Source organism: Gobio gobio (genome assembly GCF_949357685.1).
Source record: "Gobio gobio genome assembly, chromosome: 4".
In the NCBI taxonomy this organism is placed as follows: Eukaryota; Metazoa; Chordata; class Actinopteri; order Cypriniformes; family Gobionidae; genus Gobio; species Gobio gobio.
The window spans coordinates 7,699,086-7,714,188 of NC_137100.1; the positions used below are offsets into that span (position 1 = coordinate 7,699,086).

The window sequence follows — 15,103 nt, forward strand, 5'->3', positions numbered from 1 at the left end:
AACTACGACTTTTGCCTCAAATTCCTAATAACTACTTATTAATAGTTAGTACGGTAGTTGTTAAGTTTAGGTATTGAATAGGATTAAGGGATGTAGAATATGATTATGCAGGATAAGGCATTAATATGTGCATCATAAGTATTAATAAACAGCCAATATCCTAGTAATATGCATGCTAATAAGCAATTCGTAAATAATAAAATTGGACCCTAAACTAAAGTGTCTACATAATTTATTTATTTACTTTTTTGTATTTTTCTCGCCATAACCCTTTATAATAATGGCCAGTGTGAAAACCCACATCGTCGACTAAATTGACGTCGCCATACCTGTAGTATTGTTGTATTCTTGTTTGCATATATAGCCTAATTAATAGATGGCACAATCATAAGGTACTGAGCAGTGTCAGACCATACAGTTAACCCATTTACGTGTGTACTGCAACTTTCTAGTAAAGGTTAGAGAATCGTTGAAAACCGCTTTTGTTTATAGTTGCCTTTAGAACAAGTGGTGTAAGAATCCTTCACACTGTTTCATGTGTCTCTGTGTGTGGTGAAATAAATGCTGGTTGTGTTTCAGCGAGGAGTTAAAACAAGCAGCTGCTGAAAAAACCCAGGCAGTGGATGCTCTAAAAAATGAGAAGGAAAAGCTTACCATGGAACTTGCCAGCAGCCACAAAGACAGTGACATTCTACTCAATGTATGTTAACCGTATAATGTGTGTAATTTAATCAGTTTATTTCGTTTGCATCTGAAGTTTTGTCTAACAGAAGTATTCAGTGTCCAGATAATTGAGCTGAATTAATTTTTGGTAGAGTTTAATTGTTGATGTTGTGCATTGTTTAATGTACATACACTATATTGCCAAAAGTTTTGGGACACCCCTCCAAATCATTGAATTGCAATCACTTCCATGGTCACAGGTGTATAATCAAACACCTAGGCAAGCAGACGCTTCTACAAACATTTGTGAAAGAATGGGTCGCTCTCAGGAGCTCAGTGAACTCAAGCGTGGTACCGTGATAGGTTGCCACCTGTGCAATAAGTCCATTCGTGAAATGTCCTCACTACTAAATATTCCACGGTCAACTGTTAGTGGTATTATAAAACAATGGAAGCAATTGGGAACAACAGCAACTCAACCACAAAGTGGTAGGCCACGAAAAATCACAGAGTGGGGTCAGCACATGCTGAGGCGCACAGTGCACAGAAGTCACCAACTTTCTGCAGAGCCAATAGATACAGACCTCCAAACTTTGTATGGCCTTCAGATTATCTTAAGAACAGTGTGTCGAGAGCTTCATGGAATGGGTTTTCATGGCCGAGCAGCTCATCCAAGCTTTACATCACCAAGTGCAATGCAAAGCATCAGATGCAGTGTTGTAAAGCACTCTCTGGAGTGACGAATCACGCCTCTCTGTCTGGCAATCCGATGGAAAAGTCTGGCTTTAGCAGTTGCCAGGAGAACATTACTTGCCTTACTGCATTGTTCCAAGTGTAAAGTTTGGTGGAGGGGGGATTATGGTGTGGGGGTTGTTTTTCAGGGGTTGGGCTTTGTCCCTTAGTTCCAGTGAAAGGAACTCTTAATGCTTCAGCATACCAAGACATTTTGGACAATTTCATGCTCCCAACTTTGTGGGAACAGTTTGGGGATGGCCCTTTCCTGTTCCAGCATGACTGCGCACCAGCGCACAAAGCGTCGGTCCATAAAGACATGGATGAGCGAGTTTGGTGTGGAGGAACTTTACTGGCCTGCACAGACTCCTGACCTCAACCCGATAGAACACCTTTGGGATGGATTAGAGCGGAGACTGAGAGCCAGGCCTTCTCGTCCAACATCAGTGTCTGACCTCACAAATGCGCTTCTAGAAGAATGGTCAAAAATTCCCATAAACACACTCCTAAACCTTGTGGAAAGCCTTCCCAGAAGAGTTGAAGCTGTTCTAGCTGTAAAGGGTGGGCCAACTCCATATTAAACCCTATGGATTACGAATGGGATGTCATTACAGTTCATGTGCATGTAAAGGCAGGCGTCCCAAAACGTTTGGCAATATAGTCTTATTATGCCTTAAATCATTTTAATACTATGTTGTGATGATTAATGTGCTAATTTGAGAGCTGAAAGCCCTAAATGTTATTCACTCTTAATGCAGCTCAAAAAGGAGTGTGACAACCTCAATGATCAGTTGAAGGAGATGAAAATGAGGTAAGGAAAAACCGATAACTTGTTTGTAATGGTGTCATGTTTAGAGGGACTTTGTTTCATTGATTCATCTATACATGTGAAATGAATGCATAATGCACACATCATGAAATCTGTCTTCTGAACAGGGAAAGCACTTTAACAAGTGAATCAGAAAAGGAGAAAGCAGCTCTTCAGCAATCTCTCCAAACACAGAGTGCCTTGATCTCAGAAAAGGACAAAGAATTAGACTCTCTGAGAAATGAGGTATTATGGATGTTTATATAATATATATTTTTTAATGATATTCAAATAGTATTGTCACACATTACACAGTGGTTTTCCCAGTTTGAGAACATATTTTAACATCCAAATTACATTAATTTGGTGGCTTTATGCCATCAAAAGCTGGTTTTAATGTAATGGGCAGAAATTATTAGAGGTCCAAGAACAAAATGCTGGAACCCTATTATATATATCTGTAGGAGTTTCTTATTTGGGGTCTGAGTGTGAACCATCAAACCCTATTGTTTTTGCTCAGATTAATTATTATTAATTAGCAGCCAAGCACCAAAGGCTTGTTATTGTTAGTTTCCTCCTCCTCCCACAATTGCCACAACAAGTCTATAGCAACCCTTATAACCGCTTGCATGAAAGTTGTGAAATTTGGCACACAGATAGAGGACAGTCTGAACATTAACCACAGCAAATTTGGATTCTCTAACTCAAAACCTCTAGCACCACCAAATGCCAGTATATTCATATCCACCTTCTGATTTTCAGAAAAACCTACTTTTTCAAACTCCTCCTAAACCGTTCCTCCGCTTTTCACAAAAATCAAAGCAGATTATGGTGTGGAGAAAAGTCTTCTCAATAGTGGAAATGTAATGCTCAAGATTCAGAGTTCCAGAAGTCAAAACAAGACTTTATTGGACAAAGCAACAAAGCCGAGATGCCTGCAGGACATCTGACCGTCTCACTCGCAACTCACACTTTTATACAGTTTTACCAGTGTTCTCATTTGATCTCCCCAACACTTTTGCCACATTTTCTTCTTTCATTGGCCAGCTTGTTCTCTTTGTAATGGGTATCCGACTGCCAACTAGTCAAAAACATGACTAGTTCCCCAAAGTGATAATTCAGTGTTTTCGCCTCATTATTTTTTCAAGAGAACATGTTGAAGGCCATGTGAACCCAAAGAGCAACTTCATATCAGTGCAGATGCCAACCGCAAGCAACTTAAGCTAAAATCCCATTCTTTCCCATGTGACTTCTCTCACAGTCATGTAGGCCATGAGGCCTTCAAAACAGAGCTGGCTTTTATTGTATTCAAACTACTTCTCCAATTGATTTCTATAGGATAAATACAATATTTCATCAATTATCTTAAGAGCATGCCGACAAACAGTTGAATTAAAATTGATTAGTCAAACCATTCTCAAATAATGTGAATGAATTTGACAAAGAGCGCACCTTAAAGGACATTTCTTCTATATCTTTGCAACACTTTAGAGTGTTTATTAGGGGTGTAACGGTACACGTATTCGTACCGAACTTTTTCGGTACAGGGCTTTCGGTTCGGTGCACGTGTGTACCGAATGCAATCTTTAACAGTAAACAGTAACAGTAAAATATATTTTGGGAATGGAATGTCCAAACTTCACAAAATTTGGTACACATGTCCAACAGGACAGTCTGAGGAAACATGCCAAATATCACAAATTTCTGATGTTCGGGGGAGGCTAACGGCAAATTCTGCATGATCAGCAATTTATCTCAATGTGAATGACAGATGAGGGCTGTAATACTAATGTTGTAGGATAATAAATCCTGGTAGGTCTAATTTTTACCATCATTTTGAATGGCTGAATATTTCATGATTTCCTTTTTGAACTGTATTTTTGTAAGCTGTTTTATCAAATCCTAACCCTCAGGATCAGTTGACTTTGCAATAAAGCACATAATATCTGGAAAGACACATGGAAATCACCAGTATCATCTATTTGTTCACATGAGCCTTTAGTTCTTGGACCCCGATAATTGCTAGCCTGGCTCTGCCCTCCTACGCAATTCCACTCAATTTTCATTTTCCTTCATTACGTCGTCTGGGACTGCGGTATATTCTCTGACCGGCCACATTTTAACCGGTCCAATCAGTGAACAGAGGGAGTGGCTGAGAACAATGATGTTGATGTTGTGCGCTAGACGATCACGACCAAACGTTAGCGATTGGTTATGGCAGATCCAGAGTGGCTCTGGGCAGGTCCAATAGTTTTAAACTTCAACAGAGTTCCCGCCTTCAAGTACACGCTTGTCAATGGAGAGTGGCTCTCTGTACAAATGAAATCTACGAGAGTCTGGTTGGACCAGGCTAGATAATTGCTGCTTGTGGCTATATTTAAATATATAATATTTATAATAATAATTGTATTATTGTAGGCTTCCTTAAATATTTTGTTTGTAGGTAGTTACATTTTAACTAAGTTCAATGGTACAATAATCAAATATTTGAGCAAGTTTTAACTTGAAACTTGTAGACAGCTACAGTTCTGTAGAAAAGAGAAATCTGAAATCAAGCTTTTTATTACTTTTTCATGATTTCAACTGAGGCTTTAATGGTACTGCACAGGATTTGGCAAACTATAATTTTGCTTAAATATGATGTTAATCTTGCTTAATCCTCCTATTTTCTTTAGGGTCAATGTGACCCCATTCAATATCTATAGTCTGTAAATATACGATTGACATAATTTTTTTTTTGCTTCAGATTGAATGACTTGTCCTAATTTTATGGGGACAACTCTGTTAACATAAAATTAACGTGATATTTGTCCAATGTCCTGTACACATTTTGTAGCACCGGTGTTCTTTGGGGTCAATTTGACCCCAGGCTCTTTTAGTTAAAACATAAGAAATATCAAAATTGTACACACATTTGTTTTGTTTGTTTTATTGAGGTCACTATAACATGCTATAATTTTACATATTCAATATAATATTCAAACAACTTCCCTGTGTTTTAGGGCTCTAACCTAACCCTACCTGTAGTATTGCGAGAACCACTAGTAGTTCACGTTATTGTGGTCCCGCTCTCCTCTTGAACGACAGGGTAGACAATAGACATAGTGCTGCTTATGTCATCAAAATGGTTTCAGGGCCCACCAAATATGCTGTCAGCCATAAATGACCTGAGACAAAAAAAATCATATTCTGGAGGTTTAAATTGCTGGGGTCAAATTGACCCCTCTGGGTAAAAAATGTTACCAGATTTGAGGCTAACAGGAGGGTTAAAACATCTCATTTGCTCTGTTCCATGAGATTAAGCTATTATTAAGCTTTTGGACAGATATTCTGTTCTCAGAATTTTTCTGTTCAGTCAGTGTCATTTCCATGCCAGTGTATTGTATTAATTTTCAGATAAAGCCACCCTTAAATTGCACATAAAATGTCTGAGTGGGTGGTACATGGGAAGAAAAAAATTAAAAGTGCACCAGATTTTATAATATGTTTTTAAAAGCTGAAAATAATACGGATTTTGCCTTTTTATTTTGCATAAATATTATTCTGTTCACTCTTCATGCAGTTCAAAAAGGAGTGTGACGGCCTCAACAGTCAATTGAAGAAGATAAAAATGAGGTAAGCACCTCCAGGAAATGTACAGCAATCTTGACTGTACTATATTTAGAAGTCCTTGCGTCGTTGTTTTAATCTAGACATTCTGACCCTATATTGCCGTATTAATGGATGCAGAATGCACACATCATGTAATCTGTCTTCTGCACAGGGAAAGCACTTTATCAAAAGAGACAGAAAAGGAGAAAGAAGCTCTTCAGCAATCTCTCCAAACACAGAGTGCCTTGATCTCAGAAAAGGACAAAGAATTAAACACTCTGAGAAATGAGGTAACATCCTTTTGGATTAGAGTGTGTATGTGCACATTTAAATTTTGCTCAGGTTTGTGTGTGTGTGGGGTTCTTGCATGCAGATAGCAGGTTTGCGTGACACAACACAGACGTTGCAGTCCAATCTGAAATCGCACAAGAGTGAGAATACTCAGCTGCAGGAGCGACTGAAGGCTCTGGAGAGGAGTCCAGCTGACGTTCTGATCACCAGCAAGGCAGATGACGCCTCAGGTACCACTCGACACATGATTTTAGGGCTGGGCGATATGGCCAAAAAATGATCTCGATAAAGTCTTTTCATATCAGTCGATATCGATAATTATCACGAGAAATGTAAAATATTTATTTCCTTGTTTCTAGTCATGAAACAGGTTTATGTCGCCTGATTTTGGTATATATCTTCAGCTGTAGTATTAATAATATTACATGTTTTGTCTTAGAAATGCACATTTGACCTTGAGTTGACAGTAGTAGTTAGGAGTTAGATGTACATTTATGTTCATCAACAAAAACACGGACATCTGTAAAAATTGTAACAACATCATTTTTATATGGTAAAATGTATTAAAATGAACCATTGGTCTTCCATAGTATCATAGATTTAGATCATGATAACCACAGTTAAAAACATGCATATAGCTCTTCACTGCCATGGTAAAATGTATCTAGGCTATATGGTTTCTGGTATTTGTGTGAAAAACAGTAGCCTAAAAACATTTAGTAGCCTATAAATGCACAAATTCTATAGCTAAATAAAAAGACTGTAATAATCCATTACTCCTTTAATACATGTCAAGTCTACATTAATAATATAATAGAATTATATATATGAATATCACACATTTCTGCCAGAGTACCATGGTGCAGTTAGTGTCAAAACAGTAAATCCATGGTAAATTATGGATAAGATCGAAAAGCCTTCGGACTGTATCATTGAGCACAGTGTTTCTCTTGTTTGTCAGCACTGTTTTGTCTGGCTTTAAAATAGTTTAAATCACAGAGACATTTGTGTTTTTCGCTGAATGCGAACGCGCTTCTCACCGGATCTCACAGCGGCGTTTAGTGTTTGCGTGACCGATCAGAGTAAAAGGATCTGCTGTTGTTAGCTCGCGCTGCGCTGCCGTTTGGACTTTGACCCGAGCCGTCTGTGTGGCGCGGTTAAAATGAGTAACAAATCGTGCTACCTTTTATCAACAAATTCGTCGTCTAGTTTCACTTTTGATTTAATGTTCGTCGCCGCTTTCACTCATTTCCCCTTCTCGTGTCGTGTTTTCTATGCCAGTAGAGCGTGTACTTAATATGTGCAAGTTAAAAGCTGCACTCTGACTGGCTGCTGTCGCGTTTAATTCTGCTGTGTGATTAGGTGTCCAGAGCTTATCATCGTTAACGACAAAAAATGTATCGCGATTCGATATGATATTGTTTATCGGCCCAGCCCTACATGATTTATTGCTAGTTTGAACCAGCATGTTTCTATTAAATCAGTCTAAAAACAAATATCACGCTTTAAATGTAAAATGCAATTGAATTGCATAGAGGAATTCAGTAAGACTATCAATTTTGTTTAGTCAACATGTGTGTGCATGTGTGTTTTTTACATCCCAACCAGATGATTCTGCCTCAAAAACACTGAGGGAGGCAAGGGAGAATGCTGAGCATCAGGTATGCAGAGTGGGCCTTTTTCCCCTCACATTGCATTTTTGTTTTCTCTAGTCATGAAAGGCATAATGATATTGACATACTGCTCTTTTGGACACTGACCTACAAGAGCATTGCTTAGACAAATAATTACAGTGTTTTTAAATTTGTTCTGTTGTTCCTAAAAATTCGTAATTAAGTTTGTAGGCATTTCACACACTTTTTGTATTAACTATGTGTAAATTTATTCATATAAATGATTCATTCTGAATTAAAAGTTGAACAATTAAATTCAGGGTCCCTATGCCGTTTGGAAAAGCATGGAATTTGATTTAAGTCATTTCCAGGTCTGAATAAACGATGGAAAAATTTAAATAAAATAATTGTGTTTCCAGACTTTTCCCCCTATTACATTTTCTGAAATATAAAATAAAGTATATCTAAAAAAATCAATTGATCATTCAAGCATAAAATAAAGTATATCTAAAAAAATCAATTGATCATTCAAGCAGAGTGATTTCATGGCAAAAGTTTCATGATTGTCGAACACGACAATTTATATTTTCACTACGCAAAACTAGTTTAGTCTCGTTTGAACTTAATAAACTAATGTTTACTGAAACCATCAACAGATAAAGGAGCAGTCGATTATTTTTATTCAGACTATACTTTGCTGTTTGGTGATCGTGCAACATCAAATCATGATTACACCTAACGACACGCGATAAAAGGTATCTTTTCCATGTTAAGTAGAGTTTTTGTCCTAACCAGCCGCGACAGCGACATGCAACGAATCCCTTTTAGAAACGGTTTCTATTTCTGCGACTGGAATAACACAGAACATGGCAATGATAATCTCAGGTCATGTTTATGTGCTTTATTTAATGATAAAAGCGTGTAATGTGACTTTGAATATAATTTAGTGCTCCCAGCTTTGTAATGTAGTCGTACTAAAAGCAACAATGGATAATTCACCTCAGATCTTGAAATTAAACAAATGGAAACAAGAACATTAAAACTGTGAACAAACAAGTGTATTCTATGACAAAGATTGTTTTAGTAACTCGGCATGTATTTAAGTGGTGTAATATTTGTGCATTTGATTATGCACTTATCCATTTCCTTGCCGTCAAGATTAATCTCTGGTGTCATACACTTGCCGCGAGAGCCCGCCCACACGCTGTTCTGATTGGCTGTGGTTTTTGATTGATTTGTCGCATCTCGTCGTCGCGTCTTGTCTGGTGTGGACAGAGAAGTTGCTTGTTGCTGGATTCGTATCGCGTTGCGTGTAGTTAGGACACGGTGTTACAGTATCAGACTGATGTGTCAGAGGTGAATATATGCAGGTTATAAAGCGTTTTAGGTTTCTTCTCATAATGTAAGCACTATCACACTGAGAAAAACGATTGTACTATATACCAAGTATAATTCTGTATGAACCAAATATGGTCGAGGTTTGGAAATTTGAGTCTGGAAAAGTATCGAATTTTGCCATGGAAAATGTGTAGGAACCCTGTAAATTGTTCTTCTCATTACAAATATTGGATATTTTTGTTAGATTATTCTCACAAATCATATTACTTTTGTTGTCCATTGCAAACTACTACAAACCGTTTCCTCTCAAAAGTATTTAACTGGCTGATGTTGAATTTTTCCATGCTTTTCTATAAAAGTAAAAAAAAGATTTATATTTCTAGTCATTTACAGATGTCTTACATTTTTGTGTATAAAAAACCTACAAAATAAACATCTAATTTTGTTTTTATTACATATCGACAATGCCATCAGAATAGATGCCATAATATAATCTCAGAGCAACTTCTCTGGGTTTATTGAATCATGTTAATTGATTTTGCTGATTTCTTTGGCGAAGGTTCAATTCCTGAACACGGTTATTGTGGATCTGCAGCGGAAGAACGAAGACCTAAAATCTAAACTAGAGAAAATGGCCGAAGCGGCGCTCAATGGAAACGGAGCAACTGAAATGGACACTCATAACAGGTGCTTTTTATATTTATTTAAATCCCAGCATGCAATTCCACAACATATATATTCATTTAATCTTCAAACGTAAACGTTTCAGTTAACTTAACTTAATTACTTGGTTTTATATTAGATGACAGATTTTGGTTACAGATTTTGTAGCTCTTCAAACAAAAAGGTCATTGTGTGTATATACATTTATAGAGGTGTATTCCTAAATTTAAAGAGTGTTACTTTGTGTGTTACCTCTTGATGCGCACTGACCTGACCTTGGGCTTGACGTCACTTTGTTTACCATGGTATACATTTACCATACTGTCTACTGTCTAAGAATGATAACAAATTATACATAATTTGGAAGTTCTATGGGTTCTACTGTGTCTATTTTACAAAATAGATGCTCCAGCAACAGTAATATTGTAATTTGTGTCAGGAGAACAAATTAAAACATGCTAAATCAAAACGAGACTTTAGACTTTATAGAACATCGGAAGGAGAATGACAATCATAGCGATGCTCGCATTCTGAAATCGGAGAGCTCTCTGACCCCTCTATAGACAGCAATTTAATTACCACTTTCAAGGTCCAGAAAGATAGTAAACACATCGTTAAAATAGTCCATGCGACTCCACTGGTTCAACCTTAATGTAATGAAGCGTTGAGAATACTTTTTGTGCGCAAAAACTAACCACCCACAGACCGTTGGCTGAACGTCTGATGCATATCACACACTTATCTGGAAACACTTCAGGAGTTTCGAAGTCGTCATCTGATTGGTTGAATTCTGTAGGAGGTCCGCGAGGCATGTGTGTGTTGCGTTCTTTAATGGTCTGCCTGGAAACAAATGCCCTGACGACAAACCCCCTCATGGAAGAAGAATGCCGTTGTGTTGAACAACGTTCTTGAATGAATCATTTATAGATGCGCGCCGGTCTGCAGGGACATCGATTTTCATGCCCTTAAACATGACGAGGAACAAAACAAACTGTGATTGGTTGCGTTTCATGTCGGTCCTCTTGGGCGGTTCTTGGCCAATGAAAGCTGCGGTAGAGTCCAGAGCTTCTGCCGTCAGTCTGATGGTACATGCGTTGTGGTACTCGCGTGAACAGCATCGGCCAATGGTAAGCCGGCATTTGTAACTCGAAAGCGCTGCACTGTATTTACTACGTCAACAGCGTAGGAGACTGACACAGACGTGAAGAAATTGTTGGGCTGCAGTGGCTCAGTGGTTCGTGTAGGTTGTCTACTAACTGGAAGGTTGTGGTTCTATCCCCGGTTCCACCTGACCAAGTGTCGAGGTGTCCATGACCAATACACCTAACCCCAGCTGCTCCCGACGAGCTGGATGGCGCCTTGCATGGCTGACTCCGCCGTCTGTGTCAATCTGTAAAGCGCTTTGGTGGCCATGGGTCTGTTGAAAGCGCTATATAAATGCAGTCCATTAACCATTTGAAAAAGTCTTTATTTTTGTTTGTTTTTGGCGAAAAAGTATTCTTGTCGCTTTATAAAATTAAGGTTGAACCACTGGAGTCACATGGACTATTTTAACAAAGTTTTTACTACCTTTCTGGACCTTGAAAGTGCTAATTAAATAGCTGTCTATGGAGGGGTAAGAGAGCTCTCAGATTTCATCAAAAATATCTTAATTTGTGTTCTGAAGATGAACAAAGGTCTTATGGGTTTGGAACGACATGAGGGTGAGGAATTAAAGGATTAGTTCACTTTTAAATAAACTTTTGCTGATAATTTACTCACCCCCATGTCATCCAAGATGTCCATGTCCATGGCGAAAAGAAATTAAGTTTTTTGATGAAAACATTCCAGGATTTTTCTCCATATAATGGACTTCAATGGGCTCCAAACGGTTCAAGGTCCAAATGACACTTTCGGTACAGCTTCAAAGGGCTTTAAGCGATACCAGACGATGAATAAGGGTCTTATCTAGCGAAACGATCCGTTTCTGCGAGAAACCGAGCAGTATTTATGCTATTATTTTACCTCTTATCAGACGAACGTGATCATCTCTGAGCTCTGCCATAACTTCCGCTAAGTGAGGTCAAATACGAGCCTGGTCATAGATGTATACGTAGATGCCTCAATAGCGCCTGCACGGATCAATAGAATGAGGCATCTACGATCGATATATCTATGACCAGGCTCGTATTTGACCTCACTTAGCGGAAGTTATGGCGGAGCTCAGAGATGATCACGTTCGTCTGATCAGAGGTAAAATAATAACATAAATACTGCTCGGTTTCTCGCAGAAACTGATCGTTTCGCTAGATAAGACCCTTATTCATCGTCTGGTATAATTTAAAGCCCTTTGAAGCTGCTCTGAAACTGTCATTTGGACCTTGAACCGTTTGGAGCCCATTGAAGTCCATTATATGGAGAAAAATCCTGGAAAGTTTTCATCAAAAAACGTAATTTCTTTTCGACTGCAGAAAGAAAGACATGGACATCTTGGATGACATGGGGTTGAGTAAATTATCAGCAAAAGTTTATCTAAAAGTGAACTAATCCTTTAATGTCAGAATTTTTATTTTTACGTGAACTATCCCTTTAAAAAGATGCCACATTTATGCATATACCCCAAAGGGTTCATTTTCCTGTTTGGGGCACATTTCAAGGTGTTATTTCTCATATATTTGAATCAGCTTGGGTTACCCATGTTCCACCTTGTTCATGCGTCATTTTATCATGTTGATATGCAAATAAAATGTTGGTTTACACAAGTGTGTAAAAAAGGTGTTAATATATAAGTTTGTTACACAGTGTCTAAGAGCCTTGTCTTTTCTACCTAGTCTTGCTGAAGCAAATAAAAAGAAACCCCCTCCACGTCTGTTCTGTGACATATGCGACTGCTTCGACCTACATGACACCGAAGACTGTCCCACCCAGGACCAGATGCTGGATTCCCCGCCGCACACCACCTACCACGGCAGTCCCAGCGATGAACGACCTTACTGTGACATCTGTGAGGTCTTCGGCCACTGGACAGAGTCCTGCAATGACGATCAAACTTTCTAGAGTTTTGCTATCATGATCCCGCAGCATTTATACTTGCAATACTATGCCTTGAATCAAGCAGTGCACAAAAGACTATTGTGAGTTTGTGTGGTTTTTCACTTGTGTGTTTACCACCATATAAGCCTAAGCCTTTCAGTCACTTTAAAGCAAGCATCAATGGTTTACTCAGTGGCAATTTTACCTGCCTTTATTGCACTGAATCCCTGTTCGGAGGAAAAAAGTACCTTGTAGTGAATGCTCGTTCTTTATATGGTTAACCAGGAAACGTGGAATTGAGGTTCTCTCTTTAAAGGTCTTTGAACTTCAGTGCTGACCTCTAGTGGAAGGAAGGGAGGCTTGACTTCTCAACGTCTCGACAGCCTTTCACACGTCACAGAGTTTGGATACTGTAAGAGGAGTAATTAAGTTATTCTAGGATTGTGAAAATGACATTATTTCTCTACAAAAAAGGAGTAAATATGAATGGTTCAATCACTTATCTTTCAGGATGACTGTTAGGAAAATGCTTGCCCAAAAAGAATTAGGGGGGAAAAAAACAAGTAACCATCATCTTACTGTATTTATTACTTTATTACAAGTTGTGGAGATCTGGAATGTATGAAAGGGGGATTGTTTTCAGTAAAGTCAGTTTTCCAGGTTGTTTGCGAGACATTTATTTGTATAAAGGTCAAATGGGGCATATCTTATGGAAAGAAACTTCATAAAATATCTTTTAAGTGCAAAAAAAATCTATGTTGTGTTATATGTTAATTCTAATGTGCTGCTCGAAAAAATGTGTGTATGGCCCTGAAGAACCTGAACTGTCTGTAGAAAATGTAGGGCTATTTGGCTCTTCTCCGAGCCAGACATTGTTTTTCAAAATCAAACTGCCTGATAAACAAAGCAGTAAGTCAAAATAAATAATGTTTTCAAATAGAATTGTCTGATGTTGTCAATCATAAGAATGAACTAATGTATTTCCCAAGCATTTCTTTCCCTCTTATGTACCTAACTAACTAGCCACACGGTATAGATCAAGTACCCCTTGATCGACACTAAACCACAAAACTTTTTAAATTGCATTATACTGAATTTAATTTACTGTAGCAATATCGTTGAAATTAAAGTCACTGTTATGTTTTTTTAAGTTGGCACAGAATTAAAAATCACAAGATCAATGTATTACATTGTGTTTTTAGGTTCAAATTAGTTCAAAATAATTCAATTTGACTAATAATTTTTTTTTTTTAAATTCACGGATCAGTCATTGACTATGGAATTCTTGTTTCTGCCATGGAATAAAAAGAAAAAGGATAGAAGAAGATGATTGCGACTTTTTATCTCAATTATGACCGTTTTTTCCTCACAATTCTGACTTTATATCCCAGTTTATATCTCTATCAAGTCCAATTCAGAATGGCAGAATTTGACTTTAACTCGCAATTGCAACTTTATTTCACACAATTCTGATTTTATAAATGAAAATTGCAAGTTTCAACCATGCAATTCTGAGAAGAATAGTCAAAGCAATCTTACTGTTGGACAAAAAGACTACTAATTCTCAAAAGACAAAATCAAGTCGTGTCAATTCACACAGAAAAATGAAAAACAAACACTAATGAACAAGTTGGCTGCTGAATTTAGAATTTTATGACAAATAACTCATGTTTGTTCACACTGCCCCAACAGACACCAACAAATGCTGATTGAACATGTTCAGTCCGGTGTAAACAAACCCTGACCAACGCCGACAGGTTAACTGATCTGACAAAACCCAACAAACGTGTTAGTTGGCGTTTGTGTGTGTGATATGAATTGGCCTTAATAATAGGGAAGAAACAGAATTTCTGCATGAAACAGAAGTTGTGATAGTATTTTCTTCCTGTGACGTAAAAAAATGTAGGATGGGACATGATTTTGTCCATTGGGAATTTATTGGATTGTTGACATTTGCTACTGCTGTGATGTCGGATTGCCCCGCTCTCACTCAAGATAATTGTTTGAGAATAGGATGAGAATTATTTTGATTAAAAATAAATTATAAACCAAAAATTGTAATTAAAAAAAAATGAGTATGCTATGGAGAGTTTATAAAAAATACTGCAATAATATTCGGTATAACTTTATTTTACAGTGTCATTGTTACATGTAGTTACTATAGTAATAACTATTATTTTTGCACAATTACAAGCAACTAAACCTAATCCTATAGTAAGTATGTAGTTATGTACTTAATATTACACAGTACTTAATTTAAAGCCACAATATGTAATTTTTTTGCCACTAGAGGTCACTTATTCAAAACAAAGGCGTAGCTTGATGACGCCTTGATTCCGCTGAGCTTTTATTACGCCGCGGATGAGCATGTGTGGGGTAACGCAGCTCTGTT

The 15,103-nt window shown here is 37.7% G+C and overlaps 1 protein-coding gene across 4 annotated transcripts in view; it reads left to right on the plus strand.

Annotated features, from left to right (window-relative positions):
- Positions 1-13,645, plus strand: part of clip1a (CAP-GLY domain containing linker protein 1a) — a 75,422-nt gene extending 61,777 nt beyond the window's left edge. For all 4 annotated transcript variants that reach the window (XM_079813887.1, XM_079813885.1, XM_079813886.1 and 1 more), the window contains 9 exons: positions 580-700; positions 2,154-2,206; positions 2,332-2,449; positions 5,766-5,818; positions 5,967-6,084; positions 6,168-6,315; positions 7,694-7,746; positions 9,596-9,723; positions 12,510-13,645. In XM_079813887.1, the coding sequence (XP_079670013.1) occupies positions 580-700; positions 2,154-2,206; positions 2,332-2,449; positions 5,766-5,818; positions 5,967-6,084; positions 6,168-6,315; positions 7,694-7,746; positions 9,596-9,723; positions 12,510-12,735 (1,018 nt within the window). In that variant the 3' untranslated portion in view covers positions 12,736-13,645. The remainder of the gene's footprint in view (positions 1-579; positions 701-2,153; positions 2,207-2,331; positions 2,450-5,765; positions 5,819-5,966; positions 6,085-6,167; positions 6,316-7,693; positions 7,747-9,595; positions 9,724-12,509) is intronic.
- Positions 13,646-15,103: the final 1,458 nt, after the last annotated feature.